Source organism: Pipra filicauda, unplaced genomic scaffold, assembly GCF_003945595.2.
Source record: "Pipra filicauda isolate LSUMZ 115617 unplaced genomic scaffold, ASM394559v2 scaffold6_size6359152_pilon, whole genome shotgun sequence".
NCBI lineage: Eukaryota > Metazoa > Chordata > Aves > Passeriformes > Pipridae > Pipra > Pipra filicauda.
In genome coordinates this window covers 4,788,374-4,815,098 of record NW_024104865.1, presented here as the reverse complement: position 1 = coordinate 4,815,098, position 26,725 = coordinate 4,788,374, and the positions used below count along the sequence as shown (strand labels likewise).

At 45.5% G+C, this 26,725-nt stretch overlaps 1 protein-coding gene across 5 annotated transcripts in view; it reads left to right on the top strand.

Moving 5' to 3' along the window:
• The first annotated feature begins 2,348 nt into the window (after positions 1 to 2,348).
• The window catches only part of MAPKBP1 (mitogen-activated protein kinase binding protein 1), a 101,207-nt gene continuing 76,830 nt past the window's right edge, over positions 2,349 to 26,725 (top strand). For 3 of the 5 annotated variants that reach the window (XM_027750227.2, XM_027750229.2, XM_027750225.2), the window contains exons 1-2: positions 2,349 to 2,455; positions 3,295 to 3,640. In XM_027750227.2, coding sequence (XP_027606028.2) covers positions 3,524 to 3,640 — 117 coding nt within the window. In that variant the 5' untranslated portion in view covers positions 2,349 to 2,455; positions 3,295 to 3,523. Of the gene's footprint in view, positions 2,456 to 2,805; positions 3,641 to 26,725 lie in introns of those variants that run through there. The other 2 variants (XM_039388985.1, XM_039388984.1) reach the window with 2 other exon arrangements.

The window sequence follows — 26,725 nt, the reverse complement described above, 5'->3', positions numbered from 1 at the left end:
TGGACTTCAATTTCTTTTATTTTTAAAACAATTGCAACATTACCAACTCTTGCAATTTTATTGTAAATCTCACAAAATTTGATATCTTTTGGAAAGCCACAGTTCCTGGAACCTTGTGATTTTTGATGCAGCAACAAGCATGGATTTTTCTACGGCATGTGTGTATCAAAACAAAAGCCTATCAAAGGTTAGAAACGGACATTTTAAATTCACTTCCTGCACTGTTACTGTGACATGATTGGAACTGATAGAGATTAGAATGATGTCCTGTTATGCCTCTGGGTGTTTTTATCTATATATGCAGGTTCCTGACCAGTTGAACCTTAAGATCTTAGTGCTGCTAAGCCCTTGTTCCTGCTCAGAACCCCACTTGGAATGCAAACAACCTTTTCCTGAAATTCAGGCAGTGCAGGTTCACACAGGCACAAGCTGTGATGGTGGCAGTGTGCCGGCCACATTGGGGAAGACCATATTCCATGTAGATTGCCTGCCATGGTAAATCTGTGCCTGAACTTCAGCAAATTTTCATGGACTGTATATTTTGAAGGATCATCTCCAATTGCTATGAATACTCTGGGTTTGAATTAGTGACTGAAGATGGGGCAGTCACCAAAGATGGGAAAGGGAGTAGAGTACCCACAGAAGGAAATAGGGAGGACAGAGGACAGGTTGCAATAAAGGGCAGAGCACGTTAAGGAAGAGGGAACTAGCAGGACTTTTCTATCCTGAGAAATTCTGGTTTCCTTTTTGCCCTTTAGGGCTTTGATGTGACCGGTGTGGACACGCACAGTCTCTTTGAACTCAGAGACAGCACTATATCCTAAATGTGTGCCCTCTAATAGCAATTGGTGGCTTGTGAAATCTGCCTCCCCACATCTCTCTTGTGGTTTGTAGCTGCCAGGGCATGGTAGGGCAGCTGTCTGTCTTCCCATTTGGGAAGCACAGGAATAAATGTGGTGGCTTCTGAACTCTTCCATGGGGAACAAATATTAGACAGGTCCAGAGAAAAACCTTCTTGCAGACCTGATGTATGTTTGCTTCTAGGGTCTCATCTGCTATGTGCCAATACACTAATGTCTCAAATTTCTGGCTCCATGGGCATCCTGATGTGACAATGGGCTGCCGGACTCCTAGCAAAAACTTTGAAGGGCTGAGGGAAGAAGGAGCTCCAGGACCTCATAATAGTGGGAACCTATGGGAATCTACGCACCCCCATAGTAGGGCTGTGGAGTCCCATGGTCATCCAGGAACACTCAGCTCAGCTGCTTATGGGTTTGGCTTTGCTGGCAGTCTCGATACCAGCTAGATCTGGGAACACTGTAGCTCCAGTAAAGGATCCACACAGATGTGAAGTGTTAGAAGATGTGCCTCACCCAAGCCAGGCTGCCCTGTGGTGAGGCATCACTCTGTAACTTTTTCATCTCCACAGTGAAATGCAGGACCCACATCTTTCCAGAAGCATCCTAGCACTGTTGCTCTGCAGAAGACCCAGGCACAGTGTGATGACCTGCCCTTCAGGGGAAGGAATTACCCAAGATTCATAAATGCTCGTAGTGCAAAGAAACAACAGAAGTCAGAGGGTCTGCAAACAATGAGGTTGATTCGTAAACAAATTAATTTGCTTCAACAATTCAATCTGTTTGAGAGACCAAGATGGGTTAAATAACACCTGTTGGTGTCCTACGTTTTGTGTCATGTATGGGCCAATTTCCCAAATTTCTGGTGTCACTGTCCAAAGGATGCTCGATGTTTACTTAGCTGTTGTTGGTCGTGTCAGGGCAAGTGTAATTTCGCCATTTTTTGGAACTACTATATTAAGTTTGAATGTTAGGACAACCCGGGTTCCATTTTGCCAGAAACACACTATTGGCAACCAGTTCAACCAGGATAGAGGTGGACAGGACGACAAGGGGCGGTGGAGGCGGGGGGCCCAACCACGGGCCCTGAAGGGCGGCGGGCAAGGCAGGACAGGTCCCTAACGTGCCTCAACCTTCCTTCGGGTCTCACTTGGCTCTTGTGTGGGAGACGCACCCCCAGGTCCCCCATGACAGGGCGTCGGAGCTCGAGCAGCGCCGGCCGCCTCCTCCCACACACCACCCTCCCGGCCATCCACCGGCCCGAGAAGCGATCCCTCCGCCAGCGCGCCCGTCTCCCTCCGCCGCCCCCGGCGCCGCGGTGTGGCCCGCGCGAGCCGCCGTAGCGCTGCCGGGCCGGGCGGGCGCTCCCCCCTGCGCTGCCGGGGCTCGGCGGGCGGGTCCGGCCGCGGCCCCCCGCGCCTCCCCGGCACCCCGCACTGCGGAGCCGCCTCCTCGCTGCTGCAGCCGCCGCCGCGGGTACGGCCCCCGCCCCGCCCGCGGGGGCGGCCCGCGCCGCGGCCCCTCCTCGGGGCAGGCCGGCTGCATGGGCAGGAGCTGCGGGCATCGCGGGCGCCGCGCTCGCCGCTCCTGGGCGCCAGGTAGGAGAGGATCACTCGGCGGGGTGAGCTGGGGCTGGGGCGCGGGAGGAGGCGCGGCCCCTCGGCCGCAGTGCTGCCGCCGCAGGGAGGGGGCTGGCGGCTGTGCCGGCTTGGACGTGTCTCTCTGCCTCTCCTCTCTCCCCCCTTCTCTCTCTCCCTCCCTTCCTCCCTCCCTCTCTCTCTCTTTCTCCCCCGCCCCCATTTTGCACGGAAGCCGGGAGGATATCTCACTGCAGGCTCTGACTGCATCCCTCTTTCACCCCCGGCCACCGCCGGCGCTCGGGGAAAGGTGAAGGTTTTGGCCGGGGGTCTGTAATCGTTGGCACAGCTGTAGTGCCTCCATGGTCCACCTCATAAATAGGGGGTGGGGGGTTGTGGGAACATTATGTGCCTTTATTATCTAGTATCGCACACTATATATTTGTATGCACTTAAAGCGGAGATAATTTTTTGAGAGTTAAAAACTCCCTCGTGTGTATTCTCGGGGCGCTTCTGCGACTAGGCATTTAATAGTCAAGTACAGTATTGTGCTTTCCAGACTGTGAAACATAAGGTGGAATGGATGAGCATGGAGCAAAAGCGAGGGGCTGGATAGACTCCGTTAATGGACTCCAATGGTGGGAATTTTTGTCTTTGTCGTAAGATGATACTGAAGTGTAAAACATCTAAATTTTGGATTTGGGAACTGGTTTAGATGTGCTAATTGATACTAAATGGATGATAATTTATGTGGAAGCCTCGGAGAATAGTAATGCTGCATCCATCCTTATCATAAGCTCTTGAGTTTACGTTTCTTGCAAAGACTGAGTGTTGTATTGACCCACGGGTGCATCTTTCAGTTTAGATTACTGCTGATTTGATCCTCTGGAATCTGCGAAAGGAAAGTTTGCCAGCCTCTCTGAATAGCTTTGCAGAGTAACAGGAGTGGAGTTCCCGAGCAGAATCGCTGAGAGATATGTGAACGAGTGTGAGCAAGGCTGAGGACATCGGTATTTCTGCCTCAAACCTGGGCTCATTCCCCAGGCACAGTGTCTGTGTGTGGGGTGAATACCCTTGTGGCACCTGGAGATGATGTCGGTTGAAGGGTCTACGATAACAAGTCGGATCAAAAATCTACTTCGCTCCCCTTCCATTAAGCTGAGGAGAAGCAAGCCTGGGAACAAGCGAGAGGATATAGGCAGCAAGGTGAGTGCTATGTGGTGCAGCTAGCGTGGTTTAACTTTGTTGTCTAAGTTTCCATCTATACTGACAGTGCTGCTTTGGGAGACCTGTATAACTGTAGAATGATACAGGGGCGCTGATCTGTGACTGGTATGTCTTTTAGCTGGGATCTTCGCTGTGCTGCAGATCCTTGCTAAAACCTTTATTTCTCTTCTGAAACTCTTTTTGCTTCTGTGGTATGTACCCAGTATGTATCAGAAAGCTTTTGGGATTTCCCGCACTGTAGTGTGTAGAGCTGTTACAGATGACTGATAGGAGAAATATAATGCTGCCTCTTCCTTCATGTTACGAACTGCTAACCTGCATTACCAGCAGCTAAGGATACAGAAACTGTTCTGTGTAAGCAGTTGCTCTCACCCTGCAAAGGATGTTCTGTGAACATGTGGGAGGGGAAGGATGATCTGAAAGATGAAGGATGCAAAACATGTCTTGGAGATGTCTGTTCTGTTGGTGTCTGCGTTCCACAGGCCTGGATGTTCTTTCTTCTGTGTTCAGCTGTGCACCTCAGACACCCTTCCCTGGGGATATCTTCTATGGGATATAATTGGTTCTACCGGAAAAATCCATCATTCTTGGTGTTGTGAGGAATTCCTGACAGACAGTCACTCACTGGGAATTGACTAGTGTCATGAGGAAAGGACGATGACTTAAACTCAGGTTCAGGGAGAACAGGAGCTGGGTGGCATTGCCTTGTGCTGACAAGTCACCTCTGAGTCAGGGCACCTTCTTCTGTCCCTGCCACTGATTCTCCTGTAACCCTGGGCAAATCACTCAGCCTTTGTGCAGCTCTCTCTCCATAAATAGAAAGCTTAATCCCTCCCCTTTTGAGAAGACTCACTAATAAATAAGAAGTGCTTGTAATCCACGTCTGCAAAGTGCATTTGTTGGTCTCAACACAGTAATGCTTCAAAATTTATCTCTTGAAGAGCGCGTGTAAAACTTCAGAGGAAATAAATGGCACTGTACGTAAAAATTGTCTGTCCCCAGCATGAAATCCTGTTCTCAGAACTCTGGTTCAGGTCCAAGTTTCCCTTAGATGGCTCTTTAATACCGAGGAACACAATATTCTTGTCTTGCCATGCTAGAGAAAACCCTGTATGGCTTCCTCAAAGTTGTCTAGAGGAGAGCCCTTAGTGCTTGTGCGTGACCTCGGCGTGTGCATGTGCTGCATTTAACGCACCCTGTGGACTGCCAGTGAAATGTGCTTTCTAGCTGTTGCTGAAGAGTAGTTGGTTGGTCTGTCTGTATTCTGCAGAGACTTCCATTGGAAGAGACAAAAGCCACCTATACCCCCCCAAGTATGGTGGGAATTGGATTCTGGCTCTGTGGTCTGCACACTCCTTTTCAGGGCCAGGACCTGTTGCTACACACCCTGGGTATTCTCTGGTACATATTTCATTTTGTTTTCCTTACATGTGCCTTTTAGAAGAGCTCCATTTTATCCCTTGTGCTGTTTCCCAGTGTGCTGTCAGGGCTGTCTGAGCCCCTGGAGATATCATGGATTCATTCCGCACCATCAAATTAGGGTTTCAGGGCTAGATTTTGTATACCTTACTAATAAGAACAGTTAATCAGTGAGATGCAAAGGAACTGCTGGGGAGTTTGCTGGTAGAATCAATTTGTCATTATGAGGAGTTAGGTGCTGGTGTTGGTTTTCTCAAGTAATCTGCTCTGAATTAGCTCAAATGAGTTATGGTCTGCCTTCAGTGGGACAGGCAAAGGAGCAGGCAGGGCAAAAAGGAGTGGGCCCTTTACCAAAGATCTGACATATGTGGGTATCCCTCTGCCATGGGTGTGCTCCTCTGCTTTCCAAGGTGAGAAGCAGTTCAACTTTTCTAAAATAGCAGGAAACAGATCTCAGTATGCTATTTGGTGTGAGTATAAATCCCTTGGGACTAAAACTGAGCATCATATGCTCCTGAGGAATCTTTTCTGACCTGCAGGGAGGAATTTTTCAGGCATCTTTGTCTCTTGGACTTCTTGAGAAATGACTGCTTCAAGAGATGTATGTAACTGGTCACATGGAAGCATGGAAGGGTCTATGAAGTTGGTCATCTCTGCTGATGGAGCTTTTATTGCAATGAGCTACTTAATTTAAGATGGACAGGCACCCTCAGTAGCACTGGCTAGACTTCCATGTGCTGATTTTCCCTTCCAGTGGAAAGTGTCCCTGGTGTCCTACGCTTTCCTCTGTCAGTGTGAGGCTTGCCAGGCTGTCTCAGTGGTTAGGGACAGACCCCTTATGCAGTTTGTCATGTTGAAGAGAAGGCCTGTGAAAATTGCCTCCTTTCAGTGAGGCAGCTGTGTAGTGCTGGGCTGGACGTGGGCAGGCTGTGGGAGGCTGGCTCTGCAGAGACCTGTTTGTGCGTTGCTGTGAAAGAGGGAGTGTGGGTACATAGAGATATTTTGCATGATGGCGGTGCAGGACATGCAGTGTGTTACTTGGGAGCTGTACAAGAGAGAACTTGTTTTGTGACTTTTATTAGGACTTATTTCTTGCTGTAATTAATGCATGGTTTTACTGTACAGCTCCAGGAGATCTCTATAGGAGTAAAACTAAGGAGCTAATAGGTAATCAAGGGTATTAAAAAAAAAAAAAGGATGTGGAGGAGGAATGGAAGCTCTTTAAATAAAACTTTTTGATAAACTGGATGAAGTGTTTGGCTTTTTTGCTGTTTTTTGAAACTAGTTTTTTTTTTTAATGGGAGTCCTGATTTTTGTTGGTGCTTGACTAGTTTTATGTGTAGGCTTTTTTTTTTTGTCTTCTGATGTTCATGGCTTGAATCCAGTTTTTCTGTCCTCTCCAGATCTGGTTTTTTGTGTTGAACCAATATAGACATAGAGTACTGTGACTTAAGTCTAGGCCTGTTGACTGTTGGGATTTGTAACGTGTCACTGTGGCGGTTGGAATCTAAAATTTCCTTAGATAAGTTGGTTGGAGCGCGTTCAATTTCTAGAGGATTACTGGCCCTGCCAGAAACCTGGCCATGCCTCTGGTCACGGTGCTTGTGATTCCAGGAGAGACATGGGGTTAAAAACTGGGCACTGAGTGCCTCTGAATCACCCTGCATGAGTGGCACTCTCAGGACAGTGGGGAAGCAAAGAGTTAAAATGTCCTGTTTGCTGTAGTACCCTTCGACTTGGCTACACAACTCTCTCTCTGCTCACAGAAGTAATGTACCTAAGCACGTACAGTTCCTGCAGGGGCTGTTTGTATTATTGAGCTCTATACTTGTAAATATAAACCTCTTTTTAACTGAGAAAGCTGTGCCTGTTTGGGGAGGGGGAAGGGTGTATGTGTTCTGGTATCCTCAGTCAAACCAGATTACAAATGTCAGCTTAGAAACAAATTGCTACAAAACCTGCTACAGGCTTTCCCTAAAACGGTAAGCCAGCGAATCAAAGAAACATATTTGGAATTTATGCTTGTTTCTTTGATCTCTCCTGTTTTTTCTAAGCCAGAAATATTTCAAGTTGCCAGTTTAAAAAGAGTGCTTTGACTAAAACCTGACATTCCTCAGCACGAAGTCATTCTGCACAGGAACTATTGTATTGTGGTCTCCCCCTTCTCCAAGTGGAACGTGAACATGTACAGCTGGAGTGGCTGTTCCTGCCTCATGATACTGGGTTGGACTGGGTGGCTCTGCAGGACCTTTTGGAGAGCTTTTTTTTCTGAAAATGAGCCCTAAGTTGCTCTTAGTGAGACAGGGTTTTCTGTCCTCCTTTGGTGAGGCATGGTCTGTTACTACCAGCCAGCAGAAACAAGTATGTGTACCTCTGTGTCCTGCCAGTGAGCTTTCACAGATTTAAGAGGGAAGCAGATCCATGGAAGCTTGAGACCCCTTGTGTCTTGTTGTGCCCCTGTGTTCCCAACGCAGTTCTCCAACTTCTTAATCCCTGGAGAAGCTGCAGGGCTCGGCTAGGACCACAAGCTGTTCTGGACACAGGAGAGTGGAGTCATGTTTCTGGCCTGACTGTAGCTTCCTGCCTTCTGTACACAGTCCTTTTTGTTTGAAAATATCATGGCTTTCAACATGATTCAGTTTAGACTTAACTAGATCAGCTGAGAATTGCTGAACCTGAACTGTAACAGAACCAAAAACCACACAAGTTTAGTTCACTGGTATAAATGCATCAAAAATCATCACTTCCTATTAAATCACATAGGCTGAGGCTTGTTGCAGAGTGGAATTCTTTGTAAGACTTTGAGAACAATTTGACCCTGCAGCAGCAGAGCCTCCTGGGTTCCTCATCGGCAATATTTCCCAGGGAGCTGGATGTGGGGCTGAGCAGCCTAACTGTGTGGGTAGTTAGAGAGCAGCCTGTCTGATACTGTTTTTGTTTTGGCAGGATTTGGAAGGGTCTTTTACATAGTGACGGTGCTTTTGAGGAGCTATTCAGTGCAGTATTGCCCCATTGGCCTTCTTCATTCCGCTGCAGTCTGAGCAGTGCTCAGCCCAGCATCCCTGGGACCAGTGCAGCCAGGGGCACAGCTGAGGGGATGCATCTAACCCTTGTCCGGCTGTCTGCTGCTGTGCCTGTTCTACTTCATCATCCATGAATGTTACTTGGCCCCAGTTGATAGCTTGAGATCTTTCTCACAGCTCTCCACTGCATAATCTAAACACACCCAATTGCTTCAACAGCTTAGGGCCTGCTGTCCAGAGATAGGAGGGATTTCATGTCTGTCTCTGGTCAGGCTTATAACAGTGTCCCTTAAAGCAGAGGACAAAGACTGGTTGGCTCTTCCATAGCCAGACCTGCATTTCAGTGGTGTGTCTGTATCTGTGGATAGAGCCAGTGGAACAATGGAGAGTGTCATAGCTCAGGGGGTGAATCCTTCCCTGCTGCTCTGGTCCCCCTTACTCCATCCTCCAATACGTGGTGCTCAAGATGACTCTGTTAACAGTTTCACACACAAGGTTTCCTTGTTTCATTCTTCGCTCCATGAATGTTATGCCTTGTCCTGAAAATACAGGGTGATCTGGCTAGCTCTCCTGGTCTGAATGTGAGTATTAAATGTGACTTACATACACAGAGCATATCAAAGCCAAAGTTTTTGTGCTGGTGAACTGCAGTACCAATGGCTTTTGGTTCTTGGAGGATGGTGGATCTAAAAGCATATAACAATTCAACATATTTGGTTTTGTAGCCTGCAGCTGTATCCATGAACCACTGCGATCCTTCTTGCCAAGCTTGAAAGGAGATTGCTAGGAAGATCCACCCTTCTAGCCACCCCTAAATCATGTGCTGTCTTTACTGTGAAAGACAGCGGGGAAAAATCTCTCCATAGCAGGGGAAGTGTGATGATGTGCTAATGGCTGGGGTGCAGTCAGCATGAACAGCACAAACCAGGTCATTTGCCTAGTGGGTTTAAATGGTTCTTGCTTCCCCTGGGTGGTCATACCCTGCTTGCCTGGATGGTCTTTTAGAGCTGCTGTGGTGTTGCCTTGTATGTTGTTCTTCATCTCTCTCAGATGAGTTGGGTATTCTGAGAAGGCATGTGAGATTTAGCTAACCTGTCTGGAGATGCTTGTAAGCAGGTTTTACGCTGTCCTGCTGTGCTGGATAAGCTGTACACCTACAGACTGATGACCCCCTTTTGCTTGTGGGCTGTTCTGTGGTGGGCTGTGAAGCATGTGGTGTTTGCCAAAGACCTGGCTGGCATAGGAAGGTGACAGAGGTGTTGCAGTGGTACATTTGCAGTCAGAGCTGTTGTTCACTGTGGTGCAAGGGGGCTGGTGGAGAAAGGCATCAACAGACATAGTGGAAAGAGTCCTCCTTCATTGTGTACCATCTGTTTCACTAGCTGTGTGCTTGGTCCTACCTGTGGTGTATTACCTCACTTGTTTCAGGAGGGCAGAACAGTTGAAGTAATGGTTGGAAGTGAGGCCAGGCTGGGCCATAATCTGCTTTTGTGTCTTCAAGGATCTGCAAGCACCTGTAAAAGGACTGGTATATTGTTTTACTCCCCTTTGTGTCTAGTGGAAAGTAACTCCACGGCACTACCTCCTTTTCTGGCTGAGAAAGTGGTGGTCAGCATTTTGAAGGCCTGGCAAATTGAAGTAGATATTTTGTTTCCTGTTCATCAGCTCTTAGGAAGAAGTTGCTTGATTAACTTTGGTACAATTTTCTCTGTGACTGTGAAAGCAAACACCGTGTACTAGCTAGTCTTTGGCTTACTTAAAAGGTCTCTTGTGTTGATCTTTGGTGCCAGGAGCGGCACTTACATGGCATTCAAACAGAGCTTAGCCCTGTCATTGATGTTGAATGATCCCAGCTAAGATTTGAATAACTATCACCAAGGCCAGCTTCAGTTACTCCAGGCTTCCCTTTGTGCCTGATGTACCTGCCTCCGCACAGCTGGAAGTGTCTGAGGGCTTTGGTACATGCGTAGCAGGGTTATGACATGCTCCCTGCGCTGGTTTCCAGCTCCAGATGTGGGCTGGTCCCTGTGCCTGAAACCCTGCAGGCTCTGCTGAGGCTGTACCCACCAAAGGGTGGCTACTGCAATTCAGAAAAACCTTCTACTATTTCCTTTCACCACAACCTTGCCCTGAGCATGTGCCTGTGTGTTGTGCAAGGAAAATACAACTGAGACCTGCAGCTGTTGTAATCAGCTGTGCTGTGTGATCTGTATTCAAAAATGCTGTTGTCAAGTATTTTGACATTGCTAGTATTTGTATGTTCATAGATGTGATTCCAAACTCCTACAGGAAGACTGAGGCTGACCTAAGCATTGAATCTTGATCTTCTAAGGCCAAATCTTAGCCTTAGTCACAAAGCTCAACTTTTTGCAGATTACCAGGGATGTTTATCACCTCTCCTATGTGAGGAGGACTTGTGTTCATTTAAGATTATTTGCTTAAAAGTCCCCAAACTGTACTGTTGTAAGTGCTGACTTTGTTCCATTGTCACTAATGATTTCAGTGGCTCTGGTGATGATGACTTTCCAACAGGCTCAAGCAGATTAAGCACCGTAAGAATTTGAGCTGTGGAAACCCCACTAAGCCTTGTAAATTTGCTCATGTCCGAAGAGACCAGTACTGTTGTTAGTTACTCTGAGGAAACTGATTGAAAATAGTACTGCAGAAGACTATGAACTGCTGGTGTGTTCAGAGTTTCCAAGTCAAGAACAATAAAAGCCAAACCTACTTGTTCTCCCAAATACAGTATTAAAATTCACAATTGGTTAAGAAGGGTAATGTGATATAACAACTAATACGAGATTTCTTACTTGATGACATTTTAACAATGGCATTCCTTCCTTACAGTGATACTTCTTTAATTTCTGCATCTCCCAGACACTTTGCGTAGTTAAGCTGAAATTTCCCCCATCATGGATCCAAAAGAGATTCCTTCCTCTGGAGGAAAGTAGATTATCAGTAGTAGAGAGTCATAACATTAACAAATGGCTTGAGAGCAGGTAGATGGAGAAGTTTCTGAAAGAAGGAGAAAGCAACATCCTTACAGTGTCAATGGGTTCAAGGATACAGACTTGTAAAGCTCTCTGCTCTTGTTCTCTCCCAAATAGGCAGTGCAAAGAACAGTGCTGCCTGTTCAGAAACCCTTCCCTGTCGACAGGCAGGCCCAGCATAGGGCAATTGTTTGAAGTGCCAATATTGAAGTGTTAGCTGTTCTCCTGTGCTTGACAGTGGTAGCCTTTGAGCTGTCCCAAGGACTTTGAAATTGCTTGCTCATTTCTGAGTAGAGCATAAGGGGCTGCTCGCCTTTGAAGTCTTGTTTACTTTCATTTGCAAAACAAAAAAAGGTAAAAAACCCCACCATTGCTCAAACCAGGCTTTGCACAAAAGGAGCTTGAGTTCACTGCTCAGTCCCTAATGCAATCTAGATGCTAGAGTTGCTAAAACATTGAATAGGACTGAGGATGAAAGGAATGTGTGCAAGACCTGCCTCCTTATTTGGTGACAGCTCCTGGTGTTCAGAACTTGCTGTGCTCTGTGCTTCAGCCATAGTCATGCTGCGAGGCTGTGACCGGGACCATAAGGGGATAGGGATGGTGTTGAGGGTATCCTGAGTGGGCATAAGTCAGAGTGTACTTGGCTAAGCACTTGCCTATGCTAGAAACAATTTGCAAGCTGAGCTCCCACAGCAAGCTGGTGACACCGCATCAGAAGTGTCTGTTGAATGATCCTGTCCCTCAAAGAAACAAACTATACCAGTGAAAGGGCTTCTTTCTGCCAGTTACATTGCATCAATATTAGCCTTTTCTTCAAGAGCTTTGTGTGGGCTAAGAGTGATGTTTTTTGTGCTCCTAACCAATGCTTCCCTTCTGCTGAACTGTATAAAGAAAGAGTGAACCTTGAAACAGCTGTAGTTTTTTTGTTTTTTTTGTTTTTTTTTTTTTTTTTTTTAATGCAGTTAAAGGTTTTGAGTTCTGTGCTCTGCTCTTCAAGCTGTGTCTGATCCTCTTTTTTCCCTCAGTGTAAAACAGACAGGATACTTTTCCACTTACTGCGAAGTGTCCCAGCGTCCAGGGCTTTAAAACAACTGCATAACTCCTTGTATTTGGCTTATCTCCCCGTTTTGAACTAGATATAGTGGTCGTAAGTGCAGTTGTTTCAAACCTGTTTTGGGAGTGTCATCCTCCTCAAGCAGCTGGATCCAAAAGCATTGGTGACTGTAAACTGGAACTGACAAATTTGGGATCTGCTTTTTTTGCTTAAGCCCATCTTGTCCCAACTCATCTAATTTTCTTGGCCTGAATCATGGCCAGACATGCTTCAAAAATGGTTCTGTGTATCTTGCCCAACTGTGAGGGCTAGCTGGTGGAAAGTGTTTGCCCAGCCTGTTCTCAAAACCCTGCTATGGGAGTGGTGGTTGAAGGGAATGGGGACAAGATGACATAAAGGGCTCTTAATAAAATGTATTAACAAATATTTCTGATGGGTCTGTGGTGGCTCTCAATGGATGTAGCTGTTTCTAAAAGCCTGACCTGCTTTTGAGCCTGAAATTGGGATTCCACCTTCCTCTGCACCGGGAGGATAATCTTCCTCCCTGATAATCCATGGCTTGTGCTGCCTGTCTCTTCAGGCTTCTCAAGCTAAGCTGTTGAGATCTATTTACACGCAATCAGCAGCGTGAGTAACTGGTGCTGGGGAAGAATGAGGATGAGGAACTCTGGGAGAGAGGCAGTTTTCTTCAGCTTCCTCACCACTGACGACTTTGGCTGTAACTTCTGAAAGAGCAGGTCTCCTGCATCCCTGTTGTGGCGGGTGGCTTACGGATACTTGCTTTGTGAAGTTCTTGGCCTGTTTTCTGTAGCAGGGCAGCAAGTAAGCTTTTTGATGTCCAAGACCTGCGATAAATAGTTTTTTGATGGAGCCATGAGTGGAAAACTGAGCATGGTGGTTGGGGTGAAGATGCAGCACCTGAACTGTCTCTGGTGTGTTGGAGCTCCTCTAGGTCCTCGGAATGAGTGTTTCTGCACAGGAGCGTTAGTGTGTAATCATGGCCGTTAATAAAATGGCCAGAGGGCTGATTTATGGCACAGCCTGCGGGAGCAAGAGCCAGTGGGCCCCCAACACCCAAAATGCACTTGCATGGCCTGGCCCACCTGCTCACTGCTTGCTGGGAGCTTCACAGCTTCTGCCCTGGCTTCTTCCAGGTGCTGTGGCCTCCCGTGGCCATGGAGATGCTGTGGCACACTTGTGGAGGGGCACCTTGACCCTACCTCCGGTGCTGTGGGTACCTAGTGCCTGGGGAGGTCCCGCACTGCCTGGGGGACTGCGACTCTGGATAAGCCCGTGCTGCTTGGTTTAAACACACGTTCGGAAAAAGGAGACAAACCAAGCTCCTAGTCTAGACAAACCCTCTATAATATGCTCAGAGTCTGCATTGTCTTCAGACAGTGTCTGGACCTTTATGGTGGAACTCTGGTGACCAAGGTTCCAGGCTGACCAGCAAGGCTGGGAGAGACCACCAGGTTGCCCTGAGCAGTAACACTGCCCTCTGTTGTAGAGGATATGGTGCATGAGATGCGCTGGACAGCTTTCAGCTCTGCATCTTCACCAAGGGAACTGAATTGTGTCATTAGTTTGGGAAAATTTGCCTCTTTGGTGAAAGAAAAGTGTTTTACAGGGCACCTGGGGAACTGAGGTCACCAGGAGTTAAGAAATACTGCTCACTGTGGAGAGTCTTGTGATGTTCCACTGGGAAAAGGAGAGTGCTTGCTGTGATAAGGCATTTAGTTTTGCTGCCAGTGCTTTCCAGAGTTTTAAAACAATTGGGAACACTCATCACCTACTGCCTAAAGGTTTGTTAGCAGGCAAGAGAATCTCTTTCTACTCTGTTTTTTTTCTGGCACTTAAGCCTTTTGTACTGGGAGGAGCAACCCGGCTGTCTTTAGTCAGCAGCCCTGGCTGAGGAAGGGAGGAGGCTATGTAAAGAGTGCTGTAACTGTCCAGACAGAGAGAAGCTGGTATTCCTGCCCTGGGCTCTGTGGAAGGGAGTTGTGGGCCTGAAGCATGTTTGTGTAGCATTTGGAATTAGTTTAGTTGAGGAGCTCTCATGCTGAGGAGATGGCAGAACTGTAAATCATCAGTGATGGATGTAGCTGCAGAAGCAGTTAAGGGCAGAAGGAAGGGCTTAGAAGCAAAATCCATTATAAAATGTCGAAGTGGGTGGTTTCCCTTGCTGGGGAGGGAGTCTTCTCTCCAGGCAGCAGAGGGAACACTGCCTATGCAATGTGACCATCCCTCTGGAAGAGGAATTTGCATCCAGGTCTGTTGCCTGGGTTCTGTCCCATGTCCTACTCTCCTGCTCTCTAGAGTGATTTCATTTGGATGTTTTTCTCAGATGTCCAGAAAGGAAAGTACTGTAAACAGCTGCCAAGCAGGATTTTGTGTTGTAGAGCATACTTAAATGCTGGAGCCTGGTTAGATGATAGTATGTTTCTATTTTTCTCTCTGTGTGTGTTTTTAATAGGAAGAACATATTCTGTTCTAGTTGAGTGTATGTTACTTTTCTTAGTGTGCCTGTTAGTACAGTAACTCAGAGCCCACTCTTTTGCCCTGCTTATAAAGTGACACTGGTATTGTGTTTCAGCTGAAATGTACACAGTCTTGCACAACCCTTCGTAATGTTTTTAGAGTCGTGATGACCTTGAAGGTTTTAAAAGAAAACTGAATGCAAACTTTGGCACCATTCCTGTGGGTACTTAAGCGTATGCTTAATTTTGCATGAGGTAGTATGAATGTGAGTAGTTCCATTTCACCCAATGGATATAAAGATAAGTGCCTCTGTGGCCGATTGCAAGATCAGTCTATGTGTGATGATTCATTTAACGCACCTAACTAAATTGTGTGCATACCTTATATGTATATCATGCAGTTGTCTTCATCATGTTGTTTTGACCAGCTCAGCTGCACTTTGTCCATTAATCCATGTTTCCTGAATGTCTTCCTGGGAAGCCTGGAATAGAGACCGTTTCTCTTTCCCTGTTTCACACACCAAATAAACACTTAACCAGAGAAATTCCATTTTTACTTTGTACTCCTGTCATCATCCCCAAAATGGGTTTCCTCTTTTCTTCCCGCCTAAAAGCTCCCTGACAGAGCCTCCTCTGATCCAAACAAAATGCTGACCTGACACGTTCAGGAAGGGCAGTTTCATCTCTGAACTTACAAACAGATTTATGCAGGAATAAAGCTGGGTTATTTATACCCAGGGGAAGAGATGCCCATCTCTGCAGAGGCCTGAGATGATGGTCATTAACTTTTCCACGTCACATAACCAAAGATGCCATGCCTTTCTAGATACTTCTGAGGTGTTGATTATGCTTTCCTGCTCTTTAAAGTCCAGTCCTATTGGGTTCAGGCATAAGAAAAGGCAAGCTTCTTTTAAGAACGAACATGTTAATCCCATATCTGTCCCCCCTCTGCCCCCTGGTATTTAGCTGTTGCAGAGAAAAATGTGATGAAAGGTTGTTTTAATGTATACTGGAAAGACTGACAGAGCTGTGTTTGAAGCCCATGAGAGAGACAATCTGGTGAAAGGCATGGTAACTATCATCTGGTGCTTGTCTACGTGTCGTAGTGGAAGGACCCTCCATTAGGAGAGGGAATCTAGCAGACACCTGGTCTCCCTGTGGGCTGCTGCTTGCAGTTTGACTTACTGGAGGTCACGTTAAAACCTCGGCCTAGCACTGGGATCAGTATCCTGTGGGGTTCCTTGCAGGCACCTTTCTCATGTACATGTCACTGAGGTCCCTGCAACCAGCGCTGAATTAAGTACTCTTGGGATGTTGGGCCAGGGCTCCTGCTCCTTGCTGTTCTGCTTTCTTTTCAGTGTGTGAGCTTATGGGTACTGGACTAAGGTCAGACTCATTAAAATATGGTAGCACTACTGATATTTTCAGTACAGAGTTTGCAAATAGAGCTGTGCAAATCTATCTCCTGTTTGTCCACTCTTAAGGTTATAAGATTACTTTAAAATCCAAGTGGATACGGGCAGATGCTCTGTGTGTTGCATGTCTGCCCTTATGCTGGCCCACACCCTGGTCACCTCCACGTGGTCTGTTGGCAGTCAGACACTATATCTTGATGTGACAAGAGCTAGCTGTTAACTTACAGCTATAAATCTGTTGGGGCTATAGTGAAAGTCTGTCAATGCTGTGCAGGTGGCAACTGGCTTACTTAGCTTCTAGGTGGATAACTTTTAAATTTTTTTTTCCCCTATCACAGCTTGTATTTCTGCAGTGGCAGAGCCTGTTCTGGTCGCAGTGGAGCAGCAGTTAACAGACTTTATGGGACATTCTTTCCAATTGCTGTGGTCTAAACATATGTACACCAGCATTGAGTTACTTCTGCCTGGAAATAAGCCACAGAGCTATATATAAAATATGTTTGAACTGCTGCAGTAATGTTGTTGGTATAAATAGAAGAAGTGGTACACCCAGGGCTTCCCTTCCTTAGAGCTGATTCAAGAAGACTTCCCAGATACTCTATCTTCAGTGGAAAAGGCTGTAGAAGGTGGCTGAAAGCAATAACAAGATGCCATATGGCTAGCCTCCAGGGAAGAGCTTAAGTACTTGGGTCTGGAGCATTGGATTCCTGCTTGAAGGTTGCTCAGCTTTTTCCTCTTGTGGAACATCTGTCTGAAATCCCATAGGGTTCAGTTTGCAGCAACCTGGTCCACCAATGCCACGGAGTTTCGTCTGTGACAGTCTCTTAGTTTCTTGTGACTGAGTTTTCTTGAACTTTTGTCAGACATTTTCCTACTCAAGCTATTAGACAGGTAGTCCAGGTACTTGTGGAGCTGCTGTTATCATCATATTGTGACATATTGGCTGCTGTAGAAGATTGTGCCAACTTCTGCGGTCCTTTCTGTCACTAATAGATTTTTATCTCACTTAAAATGAAATGTAGGAAGTGACCTGTATAGAAATAGCAGAAAATGCTGATAAACACTGAGGAGCCAGTTGCAGCTTGTGGTTCATGCTAATTCCATCTTTAAACTCCAAGTGCTTCTTTGGCTAGTTTGTAAACAGATCCTTCCACAATATTGTCTCCTAAGTGCTCTATTGCAGGTGTCAACCTACGATGTTCTGCAGACTTGAGAGGCAAGGTTTGCAGGTAGAAGTAGTCTTCTCTTAAACAGACTGATGCAATTAGAAGAAGGGAGGCAAGACTGTGGACAGATGGAGACATTTTTGGGGTTCACTGCTCCATGAATAATTCTCTACAGTCATTTCCTTCTGCATTGTTTTTATGAGTCCAAATCATCAACTGTGTTCTTTCAACTCTGACAAGCCACCAGCTCTGTTTCATCCAACACCTCTTCTCTGGTCAGTGATGGGAATTACAGCCTGGCTTCACACAGGAGCTAGTTCTAGTGCAGGGGCTACAGTAAAACTTGTTTCCAGTAGTTACCACTACCTAGATGCCACTGCACCACAGCAGGGAGAGGACACAAGCTGCATAGAAGCTTTATAGATCTCTTTTTGCTGGAGGCCATGAAATACAGTTTGAGCAGACTTAACATAGCGGCTCAGTACAAATGTCAGTCAACAGGGATGTTCTGACTCTTAAGAGTTGCTTTACTGTTCAGTCTTACTACTTGTCCTTCAAGTCTTTGCCTGCTTATTATGTCTTTTGTTTGAACTGCAGAAATGTACTTGGGACTGTAGTTCAGGTATTTCTGAACTACATGTGTCACTCAAAGTTATTTCTTAACCAGACAGATTCTGCTAGATTCTTCTGAGTAGGTGAATGCATCTAAAACTATTTACCAGAAAGTTATAGGAGAAGTGAATCTCTGCTGAAGACTGGAGTTCTGTAATCTGCATTCTGCTTTTTACAACAGCAGTTTTTGCTGAGAACTAAACATGTAAAAACAGCAGTACTTTGTGAAGTGTTGAAGGAACAGAAGTTGGCTGTGTGCCTAAATCTAGGGCTTTCTGAATTTCTAAACAAGGGCAGCAAAGATATGGTGGTTATTGTAATGGTTTGCTTTCTTGAAGTACAGCAGGAGCCATGTGGTAACAAAAACAAAGCGTTTTTTATGTCTGTGGATAAAAATTGTTTCCTCTGAGTGTGGTTTTACTTCCTCAGTTCTCATATTTGGTAATTCTACCAGTTACCCATGGTCCTGAGCCTAAACATAAGCTAGAGGAGACTTCCAGTGTTACTCCCTCTGGTTTAGGCTTTTAAGGCACTTAGATGGCAGCCTATTCCCTTTTTCTTTCTGCTAAGTCACCTTTAAGGAACTCCTCAGTAAGTCAGCTTATGTTGGACTACTGTACCCCTTGTTTACAGACTTGTTTCCTACAGGAAAAGAAACTGAAAAGGTACTTGGGAAAAATCACAGGAGGAAGTGATTTAAGGGCAGAGTATGTGAAGAAGGAAAGTGGGCTGAATGAATGACTTAATGAATTTGTTTAGGATTGCTTTGTAGTTATCTTTATAACCTTTCCTCTCTCTGCGGTTTATTGTCTAGTGGTGGTTTCCTCTGTGTGTGTGTGTGTGTACGGAAAAGAGAGAGGACTGATGGTATTTCTTGCTGCTGACTCGCAGGGGAGTTATTCAGGTCTTTGGGGTGCTGAGTCTAGGTCATAAAACTTGCAAAAAAAATTAACTGTTTGGAAAAGACTGATCTGAGTTCTGCGTCTGCTGTGACTGTGGACAATGATTGCCTCTCCCGTAGTAGCAGTTTGCATCTTTGAAGCAGAATGATGGCTCAGTGGTGCGTACCTGAGTGAGCACGTGTGGGCTGTTGGAGTTGTCTGTGTTGGTGGCTGAGCAGCAGGTGCAGTGATTGGAACACTGTAATACTGGTGAAGGACTTTCAGCTGTACTGGAACAGGAGGAAGTGGCATCAAGGTTGTTAAAGAGATAATGGAAGTCAGTGCTTGTGCTGTTCTCTTGTTTTCTCAATCTTTGGCCTATGTTCCTATGTATCACTTCTCCTGGGGGATGTGGTCTCCTTTCTGGCTGACAGGATGAATCTCTTGGGTGCTCAGTATGCATGTTGATGGACAGATGCAAGGAGCTTCTTAGTTCTAGGATGCACGAAGGGCAAGATGATAAAGGCTATTCTGTAAGAAGCTTATTCCTCGGGGCAGAGGACAGGGAAGAGTGCAGGAAGGGATTGCCTAGAGCCTGGCAGTGAGTGTTGGCTGGGGGTGGGCAGGAAGCTCAAGTGGCTCCTTCTGTGCATCCTGATTGGTTTGGGCAAAATAAAGAAATCTCTTATGCTTTCCTTTGGTTCATTTTTAAGCATTCTTTAAAAATATTGTCCCTGGCCTTAAGCAGGAGTGAGATACAGCAATGGTGCAGCATGGTCCACAGGGTAGCTGCTGGAAATTTGGAGCGAGGTGATGTTATTCCCAATTCTGCTGTTAATTTTTTTGCACGATCAAGACATTTTACCTCAACGTTTGTGGGATGTTGCCACCTAGTCCTCTTATACCTGATTATAGATTGCAAGCTGTCTGAGAGTACATGTTGCTATCTGCTGTAAGTACAAGAGGAGTCCATGTTTGTTGAGACTTCTTGTAAGTACTGTGAATCAGATACTAAATAGTTCAGACAATGTTTAGGAAGAGATGGAATACAAATCTCTTCACCTCCTGCCTCCTTTGGTAGGGATGTTGTCTGTATGATAAATGCTGTATACTCATTCTGCTCCTCCTGTTATATTTATTCCAATCTTAGCATCTTTTAAATGGCTGGTATATGTTTTTTTAGATATAATTTAAACCAGCTTACATCAAAACCATTTTTCATATCTCTGAGGATGAAAGTATGTACTTTCCCCCATGGGGTCACAGCAGTCTTAGAGAGATGAATGAATAGGAAGACAAGGTGTCTAGTCATGGAGCAGTTCAGGTGTTACAGGCAAGGTTCTTCAGGTATCAGGAGAGGTGAACTTTCTGACCTCCTGTGGTGGGGACAGATACGTGCTCTGTGTAAGGAATCTGGGCATAAAAAGATGAAGCTTTTACATACAGTCTCTTTAACAGACTTACAGTCTCTTTAAGACATTTCTTTAAGACACTGCCCTTCTCTAGAAGATGTGGTTGCCTTCCTGGCAATGAGGACTGGGTAAGTAGGGATGAGAGCTTAGGGAAATGATTTAGAAATGGCAGTCTTAGACTTTTAGGGCAGAATGACTGTGTAAATCACTGGTGAAGGATAAAAATGGATTGATTCAGCATGGGGTTATGGTTAAATAAAGAAATCACAAATGAATTACGAGTGTTGCCTCAGGCAACATCAGAAGGCTTTTCTTCATCCTGCATAGCTCTAGTTTGTATGTTTTTACTCTTAGACTTAAGATAGACCACTAAGTTCCCCTACCTAAGCCTTGTCAAACAGTGCACAGATTCGTTCATACCAAAAATAAGCCCCAGTGTGAAGAAATTAAGGAGAAGGGGATTGTAACATGGTGCTGAGATGTAGCTTTCCTTCTCTGGTTCCCCTCAGCAGAGTTAACTGTGGGGAAGGCTTTCTTCTCCCTCTCTTTTGGTCTGTCTTCCCCATGTCCAAGTTTAGTTTGAGCGTATGCGTTGTTTATGGAGTTCAGCAGGAGGTGATTTAGGACGGAGCTCCTTGCCATGGCAGTATCAGTGTTAGAAGTGCTGTGTTATGGCCCCTGTGTTTGACTTCTCCAGAGTCAGGAGTTATGTGGTGCTGCCATGGTTTCCTTGGAGTGGATGCCCACGAAGCTGTGGACTTTTAACCTTTGGCTGTTTGCATTTAGCAGCAGGCTCAGCTCAGGATTGGGACTGAGAGGAGGACTTTTTCAGAGCTGCAGAGGGAGCAGCCTTGCCAGCCTGTGCCCACATCCCTGTTTGGCTGTTTTTCTTGTTCTTGTCTCATGCTTCTTGTGAGTGCTAAAACCTGGGCAAAACAGAGGGAAAGAACCTTTCCTATCTGGGAACTGATGATTAACTTATTCTGAGAGAACCATTTGTTCCTGCTTGATTTCAAACCCTTATATGAGTAACTGAAATGCTGCCCAAGGGAACTGTATTTATTTATTTATTTATTTTTTCTGTTTCCTCTCACTGAAGCACTTTCTTTGCCTGTATTCAAGCCCTGTGCATGGATTTGGAGGAGACTGATATGTAACACAGACAGATTAGGGTAGTGTTGCAAGTTCTCCCATGTACCTAATCCTTGTATAGGTAGTTCTTGGCGCAGGGAAAAGTGAATTGATTCCATCTTCTACTACAAAGAAAAAAGAAAATCACTGGACAAATTGCCTATATGGGAGAGCAAAAGCACCCTCTATGTAAAATCTGGTATGTTGTCTGCTCTCTTTCCTTGTGAAAAAGTGATGCACATTTGCAAAGTGGAAAAATCCGGTTCTTGTGAAGAAGTGATCCTGCACAACTCCAGGTCCCAAGAGCTCAAGGAAGGGTTTCTTTGAAGCCTACCCACACAGGTGTGTCTCTCTGTTGTGTTCCACAGGGCTCGACTGCCTGTGGAGCTGCTCCAGTTGACTCCATGTGCAGATGCTTAGTCTGGAATAAATCAGGATTGACCCTTATGTGCCAGCAATACCTGTAGCCTGTTTAATGTTGCTTTTTCTTTTTTTATTTGTTTCATACATTCATCACACAGTCTTCACAAATTTTGCTCACATCAAGAAAAGAAATTTCCCACACCAAAGTCAAAATAGCATCATCACGACATTGGCAACGGTGGACAATTGACACTCGTTCCACCCATTGTCCCTTCACCACCCATGTATCTCTGGAGCTCAGATATTCTGAGGGTTTTGTGAAATCTCCTGAAAGTCTGAGTTGGGGTTGCTTTTATGGTGAGAATTATGACTGAATGGGAGAAGGAGGAGAAACCACTGCTTGTCATGCCTTTAACCAAGGCTAATAAGGTTACATGGGCCTCTCCTCATCCTTGCAGTATTTAAGAAGAAATTGGACCTTGACGTGGTCATGGGGAAGAGAAAATTGGTGGACCAGGCTTGTGTTAAGTGAAGAAACAGTAGGTAATTATTTAATAATGGCAGGTTGTGCTACAGAAGCTGATAGGAAATTAACCCTCTGCATATCCTCTTTTGCACGACATGGAGACACTTGCAGATGTGTGCTGCTGTCAGTTATAAGTTCCCTCGCTATGGTTCCTGGTAGAGGTGCTTTTAATAGCCTCCCACCCACTCCCTGGGGCTATGCAATGGTATTTATGGCCTCTCTGGGACTGCCTTTCTCCAGGTGCATGAGGAAGAAGGCAGAGTGCAGATTCAGCACGTAGCCCCTGACAGCTGGGGCTGACGGGTCAGGAATGCAGTCCTGACAGCTGGAATTGGGCTGAAAGCGGCCAGCACGGTGGGGAGGCCAGAAGGGGAGAGCAGGCAGGAGAGGCTCTGTGGAGAGGTGGACAAATGCACGCACACATGATGTGGAAAGACAGCCTGCAGGGACTCTTGAGTTGCTCGTGTTCCCTTTCTCCTTGATTTGTTCCCCGTTCTTCCAGCTGTCTGGCTAATTTTTAATTAATGTGTGCACACCCCCGTGCAACCATTATAGTGACACCTGGCAGAGCCATTAGAGCTGAGGCCCAGCATTTCCATTGGAATACCCCCCATCCCACCTTTGCGTTTATGCAGGTTTACATATGTAATGTACTGCTTCGCATAACTCAGACATTCAAAACCTTTGGGAAAGTTGGTTTCTACCCACACTACTCTTGTGCCAAGGAGTGCCATTCATAACTCACATTGTGGGAGATTGTTCCCTGATGTTCTTGAAGTGGTTAACTTGAAATCAAATTGCATAGAATTGGCAACTGCTTGTTGCAGATTATCATGTTCTGGTCAGGTGTTTTTCTGTTTTGTTTTGCCCCCCCCCCGTCTTTTTTTCTTTTTTACATTGGTTAAAATGTGAGGGCTTATTCAATGATCAGACATAGCTCTGAATCCTTTTTTCCCCATGAATGCTGCTTTAAACTGGGCATTGGCTGGAAACAGCTTAAAACGTTGCAACTAGTCTGTGTGGTGTGTTACATGAAACCAGTTGGTTGGTCTTGGAGTAGTTCCTGGAGGGTCAATTAGGCAATTGGTGAGAGTCTGCAGTGGTGGCTGTGAGCAGGACTTACGAGGCTTACAGCGAGAGATGTGGAGACTGCTCTGAATTGGTCATGTGTTGGAGCTTGGCTTACTATTGTTACCTTTTGCAGGTGGAATATTTTCAGTCTCCAGGCTTGTCAGGACAGTAGTCTGGATGCTGAGGGACAGAGGGCTCAGTCTGGAGAGGAGAGAGGGAATAGAAAACCCTCTTAAAAAAATTTAAAATATATACATATATATGTATAAAAGAAATTTAAAAGTGCATATTCTATATGCATATACAAAAGCAGGGGAACTCATTGGATACAGACATCAACTATAGAACTGAGTGGTTTTGTTGTTTGTGTGCTTTTGTAAGTCAAATATTCCCTGCAGTTAATTCCAAGTCAAATATCTCCTGCAGTTAATTCCATCCACTCATCTTCAGCCCTCCCCCCGCCAGACCAACAATGAAAACCCCAACTCCCAAAAAAACAAACAGGCAGAGGAACCTGGGCCAAAGCCAGACTTTTGCATGTCAAGCTCTAGTGCAAGATGAATATTTCACAGCTGTGTTATAAAGCCCTGAAATGAAGGCTTTGCAGTGGAAATGCTGACAGCCCCTTAAGTAGAACAGTATACTGTAATTAGTGCTCTGTGTTTAATGTGCCAAACTAAGCTCAGCAGAGCTAAATGTAAAACTTCAAGCTTTTGTTTTTCTGCAGCAGTAACAGATCAGACAGTGTGTTCAGACGGTGGATTAGAGCCTACAACGTGTGTGCTGTCCCTGGAGGTTAGACGTGCTTTTTTGCCGATGGGGCTCGGGGGCAGCAGGAGAGAGGTACAAACAGGACCAGCTGTGAGATTTGGCACTCTGTATCAAGTTTTACTTATGTAAGATAGACAGCTATTTCTTAAATGCTGACGCTGACAATGTACAGCTACATTTTCAGCATTTTCACGTATTGGGTGCCAGAGCGCATTGATACGACTTTGCTGTTGTAGCAGCACGGAAAACATGTTGGAGTGCATGTAGAGGTGCTGAAAACTGAGAGCAGAATATAGAGAGACAGACGCGAAAACCACAACATGTTGTGAAACTCAGGCCTGATGTTGGAGCTCCCTGTGTCAGTGTATTAGACAGAAGAGCATTGGGGTCTCAAGTCAAGCAGTAAGGGCATTTTTTTTTAAGGCAAAAGAACAGATGATTATGTAGCCACTCCTCTGGCAAGATGGTTACTTAGTTGCAACTGGTTACTTGATGTGCTAAGGAAGGCTTTTCAAAGTAACACTCGTGGGTTATGTATCTCAGGGATTTCTGTGTCCACTGCTTTTTCAGGACTGCGTGCCTTTGGACATACATTATTAATATGCCCACTTTCAGGCAGGAGAGGGATGAGGGCAGGCTCATTGTGCAGTGGATGATAGATGAACTCTGATGGATGTTGTCTTTTAGTGCTGACTCGATGCCTCTACTTAATTAAATGGATTGAAATGTTAACTCTGTTATACACAGGCCCATGGGAAGGCTTTTAAAATAGAATGTCTGGTTGTGAACATTTATTGAAGTAGCCATTGTGGAATGGAATGGAATGGAATACTTGTGGTGCAAGAACTCCTTCTGAGGATGCTCCTGTTCACGAATAAGTTCTCACAAAGGCGTGGAGAGGAAGGGGCATGTTGAAATCAAACCGTTAATTCAGGAATAGGATTTCCCTTTCCATAGGGGAGCAGACAGGAGAGAATGAGGGATAAGTTTCCAAATGCAAAGCAGCAGGAGTTCTTATCTGTGACTTTGCTGAGCAGGGTGACCTTTTTGTTGTTCTTTGTAAATGATCCTAGATGCCAGAAAGGCAGATTGAGAGTAAGGTATTAATGGGGAAAAAATGGAGAACAAACCAGACTATATTATTCTGCTCTGTAAACGCTTCCTGTGACCACACCTGGAAAGCTGTATGTAGTCTTGGTGTTTCTCCTTCATCTCAGGAAGGATATAGTGGACTTGGAAGGTGGTTCACAGAACGGTTGAAAGATATGAAATGGCTTTTAGGAGAGCCATAAACTAAGTGAAGACTCTTGTACTTGGAACACAGATGACTTGGGGTGATAGTGTAGCTCTTTACAAAATCATGAGCCACCTAAAGGTGGTAGGTGAGGACTGACTATTCACTGTCTCTTTCTGTACAAGAACTGAGGCACACCAAATGAAACTATTAGAAGGGAGGTTTAAAACAAGTAATGAAAGATGGTTCTTCTTGCAAAATATACCAGATCTATGGAGTTCCTTGCCAAAATGAATGCTGTGAGTGCTAAGCTTCTGTAGGCAGAGTGGATAAGTTCATGGTAGAGATTTCTACTGAAATAAGTTAAAACCTGAGAATTTTGAGACTGGAAGTCTGATGGGAGGTGACAAAGAATTAAGTTTTCTTTCCCTGCTCTTAAACTTTATCGGTACATTTCTTTATGATGCTGTTCTTCCTGACTTTTCTCCTTCACTTACGGCTGCAAATGCAAACATGAACCAGGGCTAGATATTGGTCTCTGATCCAAGATGGCCAATCTCATGAAGTTTCGAGCAGACGTACCTGCTTGGTGGACATGGTTTTCCCAGGCTGTAGCCTCCTGCCTAATGCCCTAGATACTTGGACATATGGGCAGCTCTGTACAGTAACCCCAGTTTTATCCCCTTGGTTGTCATTTTGAGCACCAGAGAACTGCATACATCCTCTCAAATGCTTTGCTTCTTTATTTCCATGCTTAAATAAATTGTGTTTGTAGAGAATTATGAGATTTTGGACCCAAAAGAGAATGTAGAGAGCAGGAGGTGAGGTGATCAAGTCAGAAAACTCTAATTTCTTTAGCATATGAATACAGGGATGAAGGGCTGAAATACTACTGAACTCCTACTTAGTCATTTGCTGGTCTGGGGAGGATGATGAAGTCAGTAGCAGCACCATTCAACCTACAGTTGAATCTCTTTGAGGGATGCCTGGTTAAAAATGGCTTTCTCTTGAAATTTTCTTTTTTTCTCTTTCTTTAAGAGGAAGGCAGACTGGGGAAATCTGCTCGTGGGCAAACAGGCACAGATACAGGAGCTCCTACCCGGCAGCAGTGGTTCAGTAGTAAAACAGTGCAGCTGTAGGGAGAGTACCTGTGAGCGCAGGTCAGGCAGGACTGTCACTGTGACTGGGTTGTCCCTTCTAACACCTGTTTTAGTGGAAATTATTGCTGTGTTGGCTGTGTCTACTACTGCTTTCTAACAGCATGTTGGCTGGATGTGCAGCCCACAGTGTTTGCCTTCTGTACCTGCTGTGTGGCTTTGCAAGTATAGATGGTCCCAAAGGAATGCAAACAATGAGAAGGAGGAAAGTGTTTGCAGGGGGGTGAAGTTGGTCCCAAAGGAATGCAAATGATGGGAAGAAGGAAGGTGTTTGCAGGGGTGCGAAGTTGGGCTGATCCTTGAGAGATTTCTGTGTTGTCCTTTAAGCATGTGGAAGCAACTGTTTGTGGTAACTTCCT